Here is a 14,939-nt window from a genome sequence, read left to right as displayed (position 1 = left end):
TTTAATCAGTAATTTGAAGAAGTGACAATTATGCAAAGAAGACCAAAAAAAGCTCTGAAGATACTTTTGTCATTTAAATTTTAAAATACCAAATTCCAAATGACATCCAAAACCATTTTTAATTGGCTGGGTAATAGATATTGTGCTTAAGTTAACCTAATTAGCGTGAGAGTGGGAAAAGTTTTATATTGATGCAAAATCCAAAAATGATGGAATGGTGCACAAAACAAGACTACAATTGTATTTAGTTGTTATGGAAACTATTTCACTGGTGTGGAAATGTATGTGTTAAAAACATAAGATCTACCAAGCAAATAAAAGGGGATTTCTAACACACTAAGATTTATTTAGTAACTGTGAGGTTTAATTCACTGCTAATAAATGTATCTTCAATTTTGCATATATAAATATCTACCCTAGAATAGCTGTTGCTATAGTAACAAGATATATTTGCTCATATTCATGTTTTAGAATTTACTTTTTAGAATTCCTTAAAATTTGTGATTTAAAAATTTTGTTCGTAAGAAAAATTCTGCTTGTGTCTTATTTCAAAGTATTAGTAAGAAAACACAGGCTATAGTGGTAGTCATTCTTCTTAAAATTATGTATTTCTCAATTTTTAGTGATCTCAAAATGTGTTACAGAGTCAACAGTACTAGTGACATTATGATTCTATGAGAATAAACTGGAAGAAAAGCTTTTGGAATCATCACCTCTTTAAAGAAACATAAAAATCATGAGTGAATCAATTATTATACTTAATATTACCTTGTATATTCTGAGACTTTGCATGGTTTCTTTCCCAAAGAAAAAGAGCGGACCTCAGAACCATGGTCTAATTTTCTTTTCATCTATAAGGTAAAGCAAATAAGATAGATTTAAGAAAAAAATCACTTGTCCCAACTAGCAAATCTTAACATTAGCACTGGCAATAGTGAAAAAAATTCTTAAATTTTCATATGCCTAAATTTTCATTAGTTAGGCATAGTTAATGTACGTAGAAAATAAATGCTTCATGGTTTCTTTTGCTAGTTCTACTTTGTTTTACTCTTTAAAGACTAGAAAGGTGAATTCCCCCCTCCAATATTTTGTCCAGAAGAATAGCATATGATGATTTAAAAATTGATATTCATCATACATATTCCTTGAGAGTGATATACCTTTCACATTTTCCAGTATAAGAACCAATATAGGGGAAAATTTCACGTTAATACACATATTACAGAACCATATTTAACATGTCTCTCTTAGTGATCATCATTTTCCTTTAAAAACATATTTCAAGATAAAATAGACAAAATTCAAAATTTCAAAACCTGAATGGAAGTAACAGTAACTGAATTTAAAACACACAGATTATTAAAAAAGTATAAAGAGAACAATGTAAATAAAATGATCTTGAAAAGTAATTATAATAACGTAAAAGCAATGAAATGGGCAATGAGGGTAGTACAAAAGTAAATCTGTAACAGGAGAGAAGTCTGGAGATGGTAATAATAAAGGTGGAAAAAAAGCCATCAGTTGATATTTACACAGAATATAACTTCACTGACAGATGCTCACTCAGGACAAAAGATTCTAACTTGAAAAGCAACATCAACAAAAAGATTTTAAAAGAATGAGTTAAATATCTTTGTAAGGTATATCCAACATCTATAGTTTTCAAGTATTTCCTTATGCTATGTATATGTAATACTGTAAATACATTCAGAATTGCATTTTGTCAACATCAAAATTGAAATATTTATTTTTTATATTTCACCATCCGTTAATGGAGGTCATCTAACTATAGATCTGTCATAAAACTAGAAAATAAGATCTGTTAAGATTCAACTTTTTCTATTTCAACAACCCCCTCAAGATTTGTGTCTTCTAATTAATTACTGTACTACTGAAAATTATGGGGGAGGGGGAGACCCAGAGTGATAGAGAGCTATACTCATTTTTTTATAATAAGGTGAAAACCCTTGCTTTGCAGCAGACTTCTTTCCTTACCTACTGCCTCACATGAGAACATAACACAGCATGCTACATTATAAATACTAAGAAGAACCAACAAGACTCTAAAAAATTTTGAACCACACTATGGATAATAAAGACTATGTTTTTATCATCATGAAAAAGTCTTTGAAAATACAGGGACGATCTTATGATATCAGGGACTAGAGTGAGGGTACAACAAGCTCATCCAGGATTTATACCTTAGTTCAAGAAATACCTACTGGAAAGAAATGGAATTGGTCTTATTTCAACCCTTCAGAAGTTTCTGTACTCATTATGTCGTTTTAAAGTGATTCCTCTCAAAAACCATTATTTTCTTTCTCCAAATAATTTTAATAAAAAGCAAAAATAAACATATAAGCCTTAACATATAGACAGCCACGTGCTTCCATGTATATAAATTATAGACACGTACACATACACGCAAATGTATCTATCAGGAAGGTCAGTCAGTACAGATTACCTTAAAAATCTAGGTTTTTTTCATAACTTCCACAGATTCTCATTTTCAAAATTAACATGAGAAACTTTGATATTCATTCTAATTAAGTTGTAATACTGGCTTTCAGAACTTCCCTGGGTATCTTGTAAATACACATTGGCGCAAATGCCATTTGCCACCAAAAGCAAACTTTATTTTCATCTTAGAAATCCTTCAATGAATAAAAATGCCCAAAAGACATATCAAGGGAACCATTTGGAAAGGATTTTTTTATCTTCAGAATATTTTACCAAATAAAGCACTGTGTCTTTTAAATATTATATTGTTTACTGAAAATCCTGACTTTAGAACCAAAAATTAATTCTGCAATTTTTTAAGGGGCACAGAAAGTAAATACGATCTTTTAAAACATAAGTCCTAAATAATGTAGTGATTCTAGACTTTAAAAGAGTCAACTAAAGAAAGAAGAAAAGAAATATACATAAGGTACAGAAAATTAAAGGCAAAACATTCACGAAAAACCAACTAAGGGTAGAGTATTTCCAGGTCAGCATTTAACGGAGCCACATTTCCAAAGTCTAAATATATTTTCAGTGAAAATTCCCAGATTAAAATATACATTTTATTTCAAATTTAAAGCTGTTTACAGCTTACGCTGTCTTTGCATTATTTGCTTACATTCACGTTATAAAACAGAATACCAGCCATCCAGCCACCCACCAAATTTAGAGGATACTGCAGCCATCTCTGATGATACAGATTTTCCTTCTCAGGCAGGCACACACACACACAGTCATACAACACAGGAAGAAAACAGATTACTTACTTTGTAAAAAATCATTTTTAGTGTGCCGTAGAAACCCATATTTTCTGTATTTTTCCCCTTCAGTGATTCTGTGCCCCCGTGTGTCCGGCTGCTTGGCAGTCTCTGACAATATAAACCTTTTTCAGGTAGGTATGTCACAGATTCTAATGTGGACATGCTCAGGCACGTCAGAAAGGGAAGATTAGGGAGCAGAACCGGCAACAAAACTCCACAGTAAAGGCAAATGCAGCTCAGTATCAAACCGCTTCTCGGGACACACATACATACATGCAGCTTGACTGAGGAGAACTCGAGGGAATAATGAGAGAGAACCGAGAAGATTATTGGAGGAGACTATGCCCTGTCAAAGCCTTGACTGAACAGATTCCTCCCTCAGCAGCAGAGGGATCAGATTACATCTTCCCTTGAACACAGAATGGTGCAGTCCAGGATTCAGCAATGCAGACTGCACATCAATTATATGGTGATCCGCTCCAGGGAACCCGTAAGCACACAACGCACCGAACAGAGGGAGGATGTGGGCAGCAAATGAGACCGCCCCCACACGACAGCCCCCTTCCCCTTTCAAACTTTCAGGAGATTATTTTGTATTTTGTGAAGCCTGCATTTCTGAAGAGTTTTAAATGGTAAGCATCCTTTCCACAAATAAATGCTTTCAGAAACATTTTGAAAATGGAATATATTTTCCATACAGTCCTCCCAACAGAAGCAAAGCAGGCTATTTCCACTAACTGTTATCCTATTGCAGTTCTGGCACAGACTGATCACATTTTTCAAGTAGCTTAGATGATACAAAATGAGCAAACCCAAAGGGAGAAATTAAATATTCTTTGGGGGGATTTATAATAAAGTAAACCAGTTTGGAGCATATAACATTTGCAGAAATTATGTAATAAGTTATATTTCAACCTGCATATTTCTTATATTAACATTTAATGAAAATATTCCCTATGTGTTTCCATTTCACTCACTTAAAACATATCAAGAAAATTACCACACAGTTCATCAATTCTTAGTAATCATGACAATTTATTTTTAAGACTATCAGATTGGTATTAAGTGTGTAAAGTTTGGCCAAAAGGTTCTATTTCTCCAAAGAAAGCAAAAACTGGGCTCATTGGAGAGTCTGAACCTTATTTGTGAATTTAATCTTGAGTAAACAGGAAGTACTGGACTTTCACCTCCAAAATTATTTTGACAGTGTATATTGTTTATCTTTAAAAGGGCATTTTACATAATAATAAAAAAAATACCAAAGTGTGCCTGAAGGCAACCTTTTGCTCAGGACAACTACTTCACAAATCTAGATATTTTATCTCCCAACTTGCTACACGACTAGCTTCAGAGGCAATTATAAGATTCCTTGGACTAAAAGGCCCATTATTAAGGGTCTAGTTAATTAAATCCTACCCTCCCCATTAACATTCTTTATTACAAGTAAACTGTGTGCCTATAGTTATTTATGTAACTTAAAAAGTTTCCTCAGAAAAAAAGAAATACTATTTGGACTTAACTACATTTTAATACTTTCCGCTATGGTTAATGAATGACTTTCATTAGATAAATGATTCTAAATGCTGCATAAAGTAATCATAATTTTAAAAATAAATATGTTTACCTTTATAACTAAGACATTAAGTCACTATAATGTCTTTTACTTTAAAACATAAATGAAATAAGATAATCTAAAATTTTATAAAGACATACATCTTGGGTATGTCTATGTCTTTGGCTAAGACCGTCAGAAACAGTATGTACATGTACCCAGCAAATCGTTAGTTTTCTAAATAAACAATTAGCTTACTTCAAAGGAAAGTTCTTTTTAAAAAGAAATCTCTTAGCAAAAAAAAAAAAACAAAAAACCCAACTGTTAGGAATGGACCTATAAACCCTTTTGTTAGAAGATTCAGAGCACTCAAGATTTTTAAAAAAATACAAAGTAAAAAAAAAAAGTAATTTCCCCTCCACCACCTGCCTCAATTCTGGGCTATGTAAAGAAACTAATTATAAAGTGAACACCTGAAGTTTTCTCTAAAATTTGTCAGTGCTAGCTAGCTTATTAGAGGACAAATGGACTACCCATCAGTCATATAACAGTATACACCTTGATTTCAATTGAAATCATGTACTCTCTCTAAATGAAGTAACTTTTTCAGATTAAGTCTACTCCTCAATTGAGGACACAGACCAACTTTAATAAACCAGGGCCACTCCCAACATCTAGGATATTTAAAAGAAGAAAATAATTTTGTATATTCAAAGGAATGCTCTTACGGTTATATAGCTCCTTTGTATGGTATGAAGTTATGGGAAAACCTGATGCTGACAAATGTATATTTATATGTAGGTTATGTATATTCATGTTTTATTTTTGAATAGGCAAAATATTTACATGATTCAAAACTCAAAATGATAATCAAAAAGTATATATTGAAAAGACTTTCCACCACCTGACATCCCCATCTTCCATGGGTCCCATTTCATAATTATTTTTATTAGTTTGTCCTTTAAGTGAGAATGTATATGTTTATAAGTACTCATGAAGACTTTATTTTCCCAAATATTTCAACAATTCTCCCTACTATCTTGTTTACAATGTTAATCTGATCTGTGAAGAAAGAATTTGGCAAGCAGAACTAGTCAACCAAACCTCTAACCAGATTTCGAAAAATTGAATAAAAATAATTTTCAATATTCTCTGAAGTACTACTAATGAAAGTTGTGATCTATTAATTTCATCATGATCTCTATATGAACAAAGCAAATGAAACCATTCTCCATTCCTATTTCTGAGAGTCTTGCCTAAAATACAGACATTTAAAACTTTATTCAAAGATTTAAGTTTTTTAGTAGTAAGACTGAAAAGGCCTTTATGTATGTTATCTATATCTTTTTTTTATCCTTGTGGTATACAGAAACATTTCAAAACTGAGATTAGTCCATAATCTATGTCAAATAAGTTTAGGAAAAAAAGTATTTTATGTTCTATGCTAGAATGTTAACTAGTAAGTTCACCGAAAAAAAGACTAGCTAGTCAACTATTAACAGCTAGATAACACTTGTGTTTGTCACCCAAATTTTTAGAATCATATTTTCAATACAATAAAGTACATCTTCATGTAATTTCAGCTCATTTCTCATTCTATAAAAAAAGTATTTCTTGTGCTGACAACTTATAAGCCTTACTGTGGAAATCTATTAGCAAGGGGAGTGACTGCTAATTCAGACCCAATGCTCATCTCATCACAACTCCATTGAACTAGATGTAGGAGAAGAATGGATGAGAGGAGCTACTTAAGAAAGAAAGATACGAAGATGTACTGCCCCAGAGTCTAAGCCTCGGGGAAATAAGGCAGTAGAATGATTAACCTGTGAACTAGCACAAGAGAAATGGCTCCTTCTGAAAAACTAATTGGGATAACTAAGTTTTTAGAAGGGCAAGTTGTAGTTATGGGCATAAACCAAACTAAGAAAAATATAAACAATAAAGCAGTCTTCACTGAATCATGTATCTTCAGAGAAGTATGTATCTTTATACATAGTGTCAACAGGTGAAGGAGTAATCCAATAACTTTTCCCCACCTTGACTCTCAGAGTTCATTATTTCCATTTTAAATATATTATTTTATTATTGTACTTATCATATTTCATTGTCATTATTTTAATACATCTTTCTCCACTACTATCTACTCCTTGAAGGTTCCCATCTTACTCTAAGACACAGTAGAAAAATGATACATAACAAATAATGTTTTATTTTTTTAAGATTTTATTTATTTACTTGTCAGAGAGAGAGAGAGAGAGCACAAGCAGGGGGAGTGGCAGGCAGAGGGAGAAGCAGGCTCCCTGCTGAGCAAGGACCCTGATGTGGAACTTGATCCCAGGACCCTGGGAGCATGACTTGAGCCGAAGGCAGATGCTTAACTGACTGAGCCACCCAGGCGTCCCAACAAATAATGTTTCTGAATAACTGGCCATATAAGCAAATAGCAGCAACCATGGCATCATTTTTCTAAAGCATAAATACGTTATACTTAGTACTAAAAAGTCTATCTACTGTATTAGAATTGATAGTATAATATTATTGGTTCTTCTCATTATCTTCCTAACATTTTTTTTTTTAAGAATTTATTTATTTATTTATTTGACAGAGAGAGAGAGACAGCGAGAGAGGGAACACAAGCAGGGGGAGTGGAAGAGGGAGAAGCAGGCTTCCCGCAGAGCAGGGAGCCTGATGTGGGGCTCGATCCCAGAACCCTGGGATCATGACCTGAGCTGAAGGCAGATGCTTAACCAACTGAGCCACCTAGGCACCCCTAACATTTTCTTTTAAGTAGGCTCCACGCCCAGCATGGAGCCCAACATGGGGCTTGAACTCACAACTCTGAGATTAAGACCTGAGCTGAGATCAAGAGTCAGACGCTTAATTGACTGAGTCACCCAGCACCCCATCTTGCTAACATTTAAAGATTTATTTCCATCTTATAGTAGAAGAATATGTTTATATTCTTATGTCAGTGATTTTCTTTATTATTATTACGACAACATTCTTTACTCTGATATTACACTAGAAAAACTACCTACCACAATTAGCTGTTTTGCCCCAGCACAGAATTTAGATTAGAGACAGTTCAAAACTTCAACATCAAAGAAGGGAATGTCAAGCATGCTGAGGCTGAAACAAACTTTTTGAAATCGCACTAAACCACTGTCATTAACTTTCTGGGATGTGAGTTCTTTTTTTTTAAGATTTTATTTATTTATTTGAGAGGGAGAGCACAGAGGGAGAGTGAGAGGGAGAAGCAGACTCCCAGCTGAGCAGAGAGCCCAATGCAGGGCTCAATCCCAGGACCCTGGGATCATGACCTGAGCTGAAGGCAGATGCTTAACTAACTGAGCCACCCATGCACCCCTGGGATATGAGTACCTTTAAAAGGTTCACAACTGAAATTGGCAAGTTAATAGCCTGTCCTATCAGAGGTATTATGAATTGAAATAGTATGTATGCCCACCATCTACATTTTCCCTAGTGCAAGCAGGTGGCAGTATTGATCAATAAGCTATTTCCCACTCTTATTCATTAATTAAGCATTTATTTAGCATCTAGTATTTGTCAGGTACAGGACAGTATACAATTAAGAAAACTTTTTCTTCCTCCATTGAATTTATGACACAAAATAGGGTAATATATATACATCTGACTTCTAGAACTCACACTGAAATTAGTTCTAAATTATTTTTTTGAGAATATGTAAAATAAGACAAGGCGAGCCAGATTTAGTTTGAAATTACCATCCAAGTAAACAAATATTGAAATATTACTGCATTAGAAAAAAACTACACACACTATATGTAACTTTAAAATAAACTTGTTTGGGGAGGGGAGTATTGCTTATAATAATCATATACTCAATTTTAACCTCAGTAAATCAAAATGCAAATCACAACATAGCTCAGAATGGTTTAAAGAATTTTTAAGATAATTATAACTGTAGGAGTGATACTTTCATACATTTTTCTTTTTCTTGAAGGTTAAGGTATTTATAACTGTACTTACAAAAATGAAGCCCATCAAGATTTGACACAAATAAAATGCAACATTAATTCAAGCAGTAAAAGTTTTTTTCATCCCTTCTAATTGGGCCAATTAGATAAACATGTGCATATGTATATATCTACCAATATATAAATATACAAACATACAGAGTTTGACACAATAATGCAAGTTGAGTTTTATTTATCCCAGCCACAGAAGAAAACAACGAAGATGGGAATTTTGCTTGTTTGCTCTTCTGAAATTCATATTGTTATAGAGCTATCAGACTTAATACATGTACCAAAACATTCCTTACAATACCTCTATCCAGACAAGCAATACCTGCAATAATCTGACAAAGTAAGTCACTCCAGAGTTCATCCTGATTTACTTAGAAATCAATCAATCTTTACATCTCATGCTTCAGATCCAAAATAAACTATCAGTAAGCATCTCAAATGTATATGCAAAAGTTTCCTCTCAAAATTTGTTATAAATCTTTTACAGTCACCCTTCAATAAAGTAAGGAAAATATAAATATAAGGTAGACTTCAAGAAAAATGAAGCAGCAAATATGACCCAGGGAAGAATTTAACATGAAGAAAGAATGAAATCAATTTTCCATCAATATAAGACCTAGAACCCTATTTACTCTTCTACTTTCTTTATCCAGTTCCATATTTATTGCTGCTGGTTGTGATGTTCAAATATATTTATCTGATTTGAGAAAAATTTTCTATAGGTGTGGTATATCAATCTTATATTTTAGTACTAAAATAACCTTTCATTTTAAGGTTTGTTTAAAATCCCAGAATTAATTTCTTACATTAGTCATGACCTAAATTTAGTCATGACCAAAAAGTTTTGAAAAAAGGGCTAAAGGCTAAGAAGTAAAAAAGTCGTATATACTGAATCGATAACAGTAACAAAAACATTAATAGCAGGAAGCCATACGTTTAGAACTAGAAGGGAACTTGGAAGTCATCTAATCCAATTCCCCTTCATTTTTGAAATGAACATAAGAGTTGGAATTGGAGAAAACTGAATTTATTTTATTTATTTTTTTAAAGATTTTATTTACTTATTTGACAGATAGAGACACAGCGAGATAGGGAACACAAGCAGGGGGAGTGGGAGAGGGAGAAGCAGGTTTCCCGCCGAGCAGGGAGCCCAATGTGGGGCTCGATCCCAGGACCCTGGGACCATGACCTGAGCCGAAGGCAGACGCTTAACGACTGAGCCACCCAGGCGCCCCGAGAAAACTGAATTTAAACACCAGCTCTGCCATTATTAGAGTGCAACCTTGGTAGGGGTTATGTGACCTTTATGAGTTCTGGTTTTTGTAATGGTAATTATCATCTACTTTACCATCCTAACCCACAGAGTCATTGTGAGGACCTAGTAGATGCCCAGGGTATAACAGATATCCTATAAAATAATAACTGTTATTAACAGGAGAGAAAAGTGAGGTAGAGAATTAAGAGTCTTGCTCAGGGTTATACAGCTATATTAGAACCTTAGACTCTGGTTCCAAGTTCACTACTTTTAACTGATTTCTACTTCTATTACATATGTGATGGCTCAAGTTAAGCTAAAAAATCAGACATTGCTAAAGAAGGAAAAAAATTATTTTATTTTGCAAATAGCAATTACATATGCAAACTATAACTAAATCTTGATTATTCAGTTCATGGAATAATTATCTGGGTCCAGATGACTATGCTTCTGCTACATGTGGGAAATCTGAGACAAAGACATGGTAGCAACTGGGGAAAATGTGACAGAAACTGAAAGATTTAGGTTAAAAGAAATCAATTAAGAAACAATCACCTATATCCCAATATCTACAAAATGCTACTGAGGACAAATAAAAACATTACGATAATAATCTTTCTCCTCCTAAGATACTTAAAATCCACTGGCAAGACAAGAAACTAATAGAGAACAATATCTATCAAGTGCCAAACTGGGTAGTGTAGGAGGTCAGAAAATGAAGAAATCATTCAAATAGTCTGAGAAGATTTCATATAAAGTGGTCTTGTTTCTAAGCTTAAAAGACAGAAGTTTGGTAGACATTTAGGAGAAAAAAGGAAATCATCATCTGTGGGCCAAAGATGTATGTGGGACTACCACTGTCCTTAGCTTGAAGAATTAACGTCATCTGTAAGTCTTCTAGTAGTCACTGGTCTTATAAGGTTCATTAGGGTGTAACCTATTTAGCAATACATCTCCTTATCCAAACATTTAATATTACAGTTAAAATATTTCTTTAACATACTAGTAATGGCTTCTTCAAAAGTACTTTCTGCCATGACTCATTCTCCCATTTTAGGGATAATATGTGTCTTTCTGTACAAGGAGAACTTTACTGTGTGGGTGTAAAGACTGTTGACTTTTTATTTAGTTATAAACACTGACTACTAAGGGGTCCTTCTGTTTCAATAGGCATTTATACCAGATCATACATACAAGCAGCCTGTACTCAAGGGGGGAATGGTGCAAAAAGAAGAGATTTCTTAAATAAATATTCATTCAAACCTTATAATCTCTCCCAAACTTGATGAAAAGACAATAAAAAATGTAATTTGGGGCAGTAGGGTATAAATTCATTGACTTTCACCAATATGTGGGAAAAGGACCTCTGATATTAAAAAACACATGACTTGCTTGGAAAATTAAACAGTTTGTCTTGTTCTACATCCAGCCCTTTCTTCCCATTCCCTGCCCCTCCAGCCCCCAGACTCAAAGCCTCCTTTTAAGGAAAATACTTCATTGTAGAAAATTTTAAAGTCACAGAAACTGTTCATCATGTCCAGAACTAGGGGAAGGGCTACTTTAAAGTAGAAGGTACGTAAGAATCAAACACATGATATAAAGTATGGTCCTTTGTAGAATATATACACAAATATTTAAGTGTGTGTTTGTATGTGTGTGTATGCATAGAGAAAAGCCTATGTAAATACATAAAAATATTCACAGTGGTTATCTAAGTGGCTTAATAAGAGCTTTTCCCTCTTTTTTCTTACCTGTCAATAAACAAATTTACTTGCATAACCTTTTGAGCACCTACTATGTGCTAACAACTGTTCTAGGCTCTAGGTATAAGGTGGCAAACAATGCAGATGAGCTTTCTACTCTCATACAGTTTATATTCTGGGGGGGGGGAAGACACATAATAAGTAAACAATACATGAGTAAGATAATTTCATATAATGCTTAGTTTTAAGACAGAAATAAAACAGGTAGAAGTAGGTACTAAGGGTAGTAGAGAAGTGTGGCTAATTTTGAATGGCATCACCCAGGAAACAACAATTTTAAGTCAAAATGATAGAGTCTAGGATCAGTAAGAATAAGGCCAGTCTGGCTAGGATAATGTGACTGGTACATGATGATGTCAGACAGATAACCAAGGGCGAGATCATGTAATATCCTGTAGGTCCTGGTCAAGAGTTTGGATTTAATTCTAAGTGCAATGTGAAGTCATTAGAGGACTTCTAGAATGAGAGTAAACACAACCGACTTCTGTATATATTTTTGCCTATATTATTTTTTATATTTTCAAAAATGTATATAAAATTAAAGATTGCTCACAAAGTAATTCTCACTTGCTGAAATCAGAGATACAGAGCAAAGAATATATAACTGTATTTGAACTCTTCAACTCTTTCATGCAGCAATTACTCTTCCATTTCCCTCATACTTACTCTCAAACTCAACACCTATCCCAAAATATTCCTAAACTTAGGAAAGAGAATTGGAATAGAAGGTAGTACTTAGTCTGCACCATGTGCCAAGCACTATCCTAAATCTTTATATCTAGTAACTCAATTCTATAAGAATGGAGGAGTAACTACTGTATCATGTCTCTATTTCCTTGCTCTTCTACTTTCTATGTTCTGATTTTATCTTTACATTTGATAATTTACTCTTTTTGAGAAAGACAGAGATGTTGGGCTCAGATCTCTGTAGATGGATCTGCCAGCCTTCTTTTAGCAAATGTCTACAAGGATAAAAGACATGGTTACCTTTTGTTATTATAGACAAAAGGATTTTACCCAAGGTATACCTTTTACTTCTTTGTGATCATAAAAAATTCCAGAACATAATCATAGAATCTCAAAATTGGAAAAAGCCTTCAACTAAAGCTTAGTACAGCCTCACATACAACCCTACTTAGGTACACCCTCATTAGCACGTAGTCATCCAAGATCTGCTTAATCTAAAATACATGTTATTCTCAACTCAGTATTCTTCTATTGGTTCACTTTCCAATTCTGATAATTACGTCCAATTATAAAATTTGACTAGCAGATACATAAAGTCCAGATTCAAACTTATTATACTTTTTAAAATATAGCATTTCTTCTCATCTCAGTCATCTTATAAAATTTCCAGAGGAATTTAAAATGAGTAGGGATAACTTTAACCAATCTTTTAAAACTCTAGTTATGAATCAAAGTCTGTGGACTAGAACTTATTTCACTTATTCAAGAACATTTAATAATTCCATATTGGTGTTAGGCCAATAAGAAACATAAATCACCCCAGGTTCTTGCTCTAGAAAGTGTGCATCATGGTGATCTTTAATCAATTCTTTACTTACGTTAGAGTAGCTTTCCTACTCTTTAAGTATCTGTGTTTGATACAGCTGTCAAGTAAGGAAGAAGAAACCTAGTAATCATACCCCTACTACATTTAAAAAGGAGGATTCTAAAGATTCATTTTAGAAACATCAATTTACATTTTAAAGCAATTACTGTATATATAATTTAACAAACTGCATTCTTTGCTTTGAAAGAATCAAGAATTATCTGACTAGTATAATGCCTACATGATCCCCTACCTTTTTAGGAAATTCCAACAGACTGTAAAGATTCAGTACACAAAAGCAGAGTACAAAATAAAGACTGCTAGAAATAGATGGGTCATGAGCAGGCTTTGACATAATTTTGGAAATATTTTTGGATTATGGAAATATTTTCAAAATAACTATTCATCTGAAAATGTCCATGATCTATAGTAGTTTTTTATTCACAGTGAACTGTAAGATCAATGGTCAGGAGCACTCTGACATCTTGGAAAAACTACTATAATAGAAATATTTTATTTATAAGTTCATTTTCTTTATTAAAAAATTCTTTCATATTTAAGAACATATTTATCTATAAATACTCAAAGCCTCCAAATGTTTAAAAATTAACTTGAAAAGTCTGCCACACTTGATACATGATTCTAAAAAGTTCTTTCTGCAGGATGGATACCATGAGTTTCTTTCCAACTGTGTGAACTCATGGTATGTAATGATGGCCCAATGACTACTAAACAAATGTGCATTACAATTTAAGAGCTGCTCTGTGCATACAGCTGGTCCGTTGAGAACTGTTACATGGTGATTTGAGAACACTCTTGAAAAACTGAATCTTAAATTCTTTTTAATTGAGTCAATGCACGTTCAAACTTTTACAGCATGAAAAAATATCCTATGAGGAATAGCTTAAATCTACTAAAGCACATAAAGTCAAAGCTAGCAAAAAGATATTGAACTATGGGAATATTTTTAAAGTTGTAATATTTTGTTAGCCCTTGGGATAAAGATACATACACACATACACACAAACCCCTCTTCATTTTCAGTCTTTCCTTTAAAGTTATTCTATCAAGAGACAAAACAGCATATTACGAACATATTTTTCAAGAGATGTTAAATGAAGACATGTTAATCATCATGATCACAATGTAAATAGCAGCTTAAAATTAAATGGTATTTTAAAGATATTTTTATTCAACTAGCTTTTATTAAACAATTGCAAAAAACAGATTTTGTTAGACCAAGATGTAATTTACTCCCCACCAATTCATTTATTTCAAAGACTTTAACTTTGTGAAATGTACTTGTTTTTCCATATAGGTAGTGTAGAAAAAGAAAATTACTGTGAGAAAAATTTATGGTGAGCCTCTAACCCCAAATCCCACTGTAATATTATTAGTCTCATCCAAATGAATCCTGCCTCATATAATGGTTCCTTGTTTTCTAAACAATGAAACAAGATGGGAGAAAAAACTAAACAGTGATTCAAACATTTTATTTTGATAGATCTACATCTGCTACATTCAAGAAATATTTAGCCAGGGTT

General features: G+C 33.2%; 1 protein-coding gene across 1 annotated transcript in view; it reads right to left on the bottom strand.

The window, feature by feature from the left end:
• Nucleotides 1-14,939, bottom strand: part of FBXW7 (F-box and WD repeat domain containing 7) — a 219,414-nt gene that overhangs the window by 29,562 nt on the left and 174,913 nt on the right. The window contains exon 3 of the mRNA XM_081813110.1: nucleotides 769-851. Coding sequence (XP_081669236.1) covers nucleotides 769-851 — 83 coding nt within the window. The remainder of the gene's footprint in view (nucleotides 1-768; nucleotides 852-14,939) is intronic.

This window comes from Leptonychotes weddellii, chromosome 2 (genome assembly GCF_054177405.1).
Source record: "Leptonychotes weddellii isolate Sample4059 chromosome 2, ASM5417740v2, whole genome shotgun sequence".
NCBI lineage: Eukaryota > Metazoa > Chordata > Mammalia > Carnivora > Phocidae > Leptonychotes > Leptonychotes weddellii.
The sequence above is the reverse complement of the archived record's forward strand: the minus strand, read 5'-3'. Positions and strand labels throughout refer to the sequence as shown.